General features: G+C 35.9%; 1 protein-coding gene across 1 annotated transcript; it reads left to right on the top strand.

Moving 5' to 3' along the window:
* The first annotated feature begins 4,408 nt into the window (after nucleotides 1-4,408).
* On the top strand, nucleotides 4,409-4,816 carry LOC130441151 (uncharacterized). The gene has a single exon (XM_056774709.1). It carries the CDS (start codon nucleotides 4,409-4,411, stop codon nucleotides 4,814-4,816), a length of 408 nt encoding a protein of 135 aa, XP_056630687.1.
* The last annotated feature ends 1,004 nt before the right edge of the window (nucleotides 4,817-5,820 follow it).

Genomic DNA, 5,820 nt, shown 5'->3' with positions numbered 1-5,820 from the left:
AACGATGGCCGACTTCCGGTCCGACTGTAACTTTGTTACTTTGGATAATACACCCGGTATATTAATACATCTTTGAGATCTACGTAAAATTTACTCCAAAAATTTACAGAAAACATTTAATGTCTGGACAACGGTAGGGTTTAGGTAAAAGTATACATGAATTTGCCTTATTTTTTACCCCTGAATGCATTAAAATAGAACAACCGGGTGGTTCTATTTGAAAAAAATACTTTTTATACACACCCTGTATAAAATAAAGCCTTATTTTTTACCCCTAAATGCATTAAAATAGATAAACCGGGTGGTTCTATTTAAAAAAAAATAAAGAAATTTGATATTTATGAAGTTAACTTTGAACACTTTTTATACACACCCGGTATAAAATATAAAATTTTTTAAAATAGATTCAAATACGTCTGACCTTGCTAAAAGCAATCGAACCGAAACCATTTTCATATCTTTAAGAATATTCTCGCAAAATAATAATTTTAAGGGTCTGCAATGATCACATTTTTTACAAAAAAATTAATAACTCAAAAAGTATGCATTTTTCGAGAAAAGTTTTTAAACAAAAGTATACTAAAATTTTACGTAGATGTGTTAATATACAGGGTGTTCCGTTTAAAATAACAAAGTTACAGGCGACTTCCGGTAGAACCGTATTTTGCCATATACAGATAGTCTTAACTCGTCGTGGAACACATTACAGTTTCATTTAGTATCTCAAATCAACTTGTCCTATGAGCAGTTTTTGATAAAAGATAATCGTAGCAAAATGTAGTAATATTTCTCTCTTTCTCTCTTTATAAACTGTATTAACATTACTGAAAAATTGTTTGACTGCAACTCAATAACTTTTAAATGAAATTCATTCTTGAAAGTCTGGTTATGATTTTATGGTTTTGATCTTTAGTGTTACAAAGAGGTAGTAGGGGTGCAAAACATATAAGGGGACGATATTTTGATACTAATTGCTCACTTCTACAGCAGCAGCTAACTAGAATAAACAGTTTATTTTCAGATGCCGGAAAAGGGTCCATATTTGATAACGTAGCAAAAAATACCAAAACGCACCTCTGAGCTCATATTTGCTTGTAATATTACCAAGTGAAGGTGACTCCTTATCGACTTACACCCACCTCCCACCCTTTGAAAAACATACTTGTTAAGCTCAAGTTACAGGCTTATGTTGAATGTTTAGGAGAAGGGACCGATAGGTATCTGCTCCAATCAGAAGCTCTATTTTGGTTGCTTCAAAGAATGTGGGATCTGTTAAAGTAATATATGAGAGAATGTTGGAATTGAAGTCGAAAGCTGGAAATAAATGGTTGGCTTTGGTCTACCAAAACTTTCGAAATAAATGGTTGGCTTTGGTCTACCAAAACTTTCGAAATAACATGAAACAATTGTCTAGTAATGCCTTACATGTGTTTTTTTTTAATAACAAAAATTCCCGGACAACCAAATATTGGTGGAAAGCTGGGGTTTACCATTACAAAAAAAGTTTTAGAAATCCCCTATGTGTGCTACAAAATTTATTCGGAGTCAAAGGTCAAAATTTGACGTTTTTTAGATTTTTCTCAAAAACGGAGAGTTTAATCAAATAAAACCTCAAACCAAAGCTGCAGATCTTAAAATTCTCAACAAAAATAGCCCTCATGATAATTTAAGGGAACAACACCCGTCATGTTCTAGATATTACCTTATTATTCATATTGCTTTTGATTATTGGGTTAACCATTGTTTTGATTTCTTTAGATGTGTTAATCAGATTCATACTTTTGAAAGTCTACTTCAACAGTCATATCTTCTTCGATTTCTTCTTCTTCTTCTTCTTGCTGGATGTTCATAAATTGTTCAAATGTGGCTGAGTCATTGGTCTCTTCATTAAAATCACAAGAATCTTTCTCTATTGTACTCAACTGGACATTTGAGCAAGACTGACCTTGGCAATTGGTGCACAGCAACTCGACTTTTTTTACAGCCACATTTGGCACTACATTTCAGTTCAGTTGATTGCCTAGGTATGTTTGAACTTGATAGTATACTCGATACAAGTGTTGAATAGCAGATGCTAATGTTGGTAGTTGTACTCGTTTCTTATTTCGCGTATTTTTTATATAAGTTGAGTATCGGTATTTATCGATGTTCGGAGCTCCATAAACCGCAAGAAGAAAACTAATTCTTTCCGTAATTTTTGTTTAAGGTGTGTAATCAATTTCTCTAAATACTTCAGCGCAATCAGTCAAATGTTTTTTTTTTCTGACTGACTGACTGACTGACGTTTTACTTCTTCTGTACATTGCTGGCGAAGTGTCGCAGCTGGTTATCGCATATAAAAATGAAATTTTGTTTCGGCATTTGGGATAAGCAGATAAACTTTCTGAAGAATATACACTGGCGAGCAAAAAATTGAGATCACTTAAGAAATAATTTTAGCCTCAATATTGATAAAGATTAGTAGGCGTTAAAGCAAATTTTTTCCGAGACTTGACAGCTGTCATTCGATGTATTCGAGTACGACTTTGATGAAAAATGTGCCTTTGCGCTAATTGAACATTCACATTTCCTTTGCCTGTTTTCCAGTTTACTGTTGATTTTTTGTGTAAAACCTAACGATTGCAAAGTGTAGTGATTTAACAGGCTCATAATGCCTTTAGATCAGATTGTTGTGGCAAGAATTGTTGCGCTGTTACAAGATGATCGGGGGCAACGTGAAACTGCAAGAATTGTTGGTGCTAGTTTTTGTGGTGTGCAGAGTGTATCAGCGCTTTCTGGAACTGGCCTTATCACTAGAAGACCAGGGTCTGGGCGAAAAAGAGTTACCACTCAATGAGATGACTGAGTGCTGCTGGACTGTCATGCAGAAGAATGGCTACAGGTTTCCTGTTGCCACGCCAGCATCGGACTGCAAGATTGACATTTGCCAGAGATCACTTTCGTTGGAATGATGATTGGAGCTGGGTAATGTTCTCAGATGAGTCGCGTTTGTGCCTTACTGGGTTAGATGAGCGTCGACGAGTGTGGAGAAGACCTGGGGAAAGATATGCTGAAGTTTGAATTGACGAGCGTCTTCCATTTGACGGTGGGTCAGTTATGGTTTGGGCGGGAATCACTCTGCATAAGCTCGTACAGAGTTGGTTCCCTAACCTCTCACAGGTACATTACGGAGTTGCTAGAAGACCATGCCAAGCCTTTCATGGTGACTATGGGGGAACGTGGCATTTTTACGCAAGATGATGCGAAACTACATACAGCCAGAATGGTCAGGGAGTATCTAAATGAGGTAGAAATTAGACGGTTTGACCGGCCAGCCCGCAGCTCAGACATGAATTCCAAAGAACATGTCCGGGACAAGTTGGGACGACTGATCCGTAGGCACACACCAGCGCCAAGAACTGCCCAGGAGTTGAGAAGATTGCTGTTGCAGGATTGGGATAACACCGACCAGAACGTGATCCGCAACTTAAATCAAAGTATACCGCGCCGACTTCAAGCAATCATCAATGCAAGAGGAGGGAATACACGTTATTAGTGTCAAGTTTTTTTATTTTGTTCGTTCCATATCTTCCCCAACAACAAAATGTTGAATTTCGCCCAAAATGTTAATTTGTTGCTTTTTCAGAATAAATCATTAAATCCAAGAAAAAAATACATTTTTCTTTAGTATAGAGTATCACAATCAGCTTACAAAAGCACATGCAATGATGTACAGTTTTCGAATACTATCTGAAAATGTAAAATTTCAAAAAACATGAAAATTTTAAAGTGGACTCAATTTTTTACTCGCCAGTGTATAATATAACATTATTTCTCTAAAATAATACTCGCAAGAATAATTCTGATACAACAAACGATTAAAATTATTAAATTTCTTAGCTTATTTTATAAAAAATTGAAATAATAGAAATTTTTTAATATAAATATATTTTTGAGACCACAAAAAATTCATTTCAATTAAGTAAGAAGTAATCGCGGACGCGCACTAGCCTCTGATCTAGCAATTTAAAACTTACATAACATTATAACTAAGGGTCGAAAACATATAATTGGAAGAGGTCAAAATGTTCGTATTGATTAGCACTTTAAGCTATTATAAGGTGCAATGTAGGATAGACTACAGATACGCAAAGCTCATTAATCACATATATGAAAACGCAACTCTAAATGTAAATCTCCACGAACCAACAAATAAGATACATGTAGGACGCGGGATTAGACAAGGAGACACTATCACTCCTAAGCTCTTCACATGTGTGTTGGAATACTCTTTCAAAAAATTAAACTGGGAAGGGAAAGGTATAAATATCGACGGTGAGTATCTAAACCACCTGCGTTTCGCAGACGATATCGTCATAATCACCGACAATATGCAAGACGCTCGGCCACGGATTTGAAAAGAACCACAATGAAAGTTGGCCTAGAAATAAATCTAGACAAAACCAAATTTATAACAAATCTGGTAACAAATGATAACATAATTATCGATGGAGGTGAGATAGCGCAAGTATATGACTATAAATATCGACGCTATGAAGTGAGGATAGGAAGAGATAACCAAACGTGTGAGATAAAGCGTCGAATACTGTTAGGATGGATAGCTTTTGGCAAGTTGAGTAGTACCTTGAAATCAGACTTACCAATAAGCCTAAAGAGAAAAGTATATGAGCAGTGTGTTATACCTGTGATGTCCTATGGGGCAGAGACGCTTACCCTCACGAGACAAACTGCAGGAAAGATGAGAGTGGCGCAACGGGCAATGGAAAGGCAATGTTGGGAATTACGAGAAGGGATAGAATTACAAATGAGAACATAAGAAGAAGAACAAACGTTAAGGACATTATTGAAATTATAACCCAAAAGAAATGGAAATGGGCAGGCCATGTAGCCCGAATGACGGATAATAGATGGACGAAAAGAATATTTTGGAGGCCAAGAATGGATAAGAGAAGTAGAGGCAGGCCGCCAACAAGATGGCGTGACGATGTAAAGAAAATTGTAGGAAATTGGATACATACAGCTCAAGATAGAGACAGATGGTTTAAAATAGAGGAGGCCTATATCCAGCAGTGGAGGGAAGATGGCTGATAGATGATGATGAAGGTGCATCTCGATTTTTTACATTTGTATACCCTTAAAACACAAATTACGGTTAAAATTTTTACATTGAAACTTCTGTATAAAGTGAGAAAAAACGTCAATTTTGCAATAATTTTGCATTATATTGACGGTAACTTTTTAAATAGTAATTTTATGCTAAAAACTGTAAATAACAAATCTTATTCTTTTGAAACTTTTTTTCATATTTTTTTTGTTTAAGATTTATAGCTTTATAAACAAATTACTGGACCAGATTTGGGCTAGCACCCTCGAAAAATCGATTCCACTCATCAAAAAACTTAGCAAGATGCTCTAAAACTGAAGGGAGAGTATGAACGATTACGGGACCCCCCCTAGCTGCCGCACTATAGAACTTGGCATTTATTTCACATTATCCGTTTTCTTTTAGAACATCTACTTTACTTGCTAAGCTGTCTAAAAATTTACGAATTTTTTGTCCCCACACCCTTCATAGTAATTTATTAATTTTATTTTTACATGAAAGCCTGTACTTTTACCTATTTTTCAATCGAGTTACTAACTAATTAGGGCAATTGTCATATCGTCCAATTAGCTTGTTAATCCCGTCTTAAAATTATTATCGTATGTCTTGGCAACCACTTTAACCTAGCCACTATGACATCGTTGTCAAGGCACTCATCGACCAGTTGTTCTTCAAATGGAGAAACATTACCTCTACATCACTGGGCGCTAGATCGT

Source organism: Diorhabda sublineata, chromosome 3 (assembly GCF_026230105.1).
Source record: "Diorhabda sublineata isolate icDioSubl1.1 chromosome 3, icDioSubl1.1, whole genome shotgun sequence".
Classification (NCBI taxonomy): domain Eukaryota; kingdom Metazoa; phylum Arthropoda; class Insecta; order Coleoptera; family Chrysomelidae; genus Diorhabda; species Diorhabda sublineata.
The sequence above is the reverse complement of the archived record's forward strand: the minus strand, read 5'-3'. Positions and strand labels throughout refer to the sequence as shown.

Excerpts from the sequence above, each read along its gene's own strand:
- LOC130441151 (XM_056774709.1), top strand. The coding sequence starts at position 4,409 with ATGAAAGTTGGCCTAGAAATAAATCTAGACAAAACCAAATTTATAACA.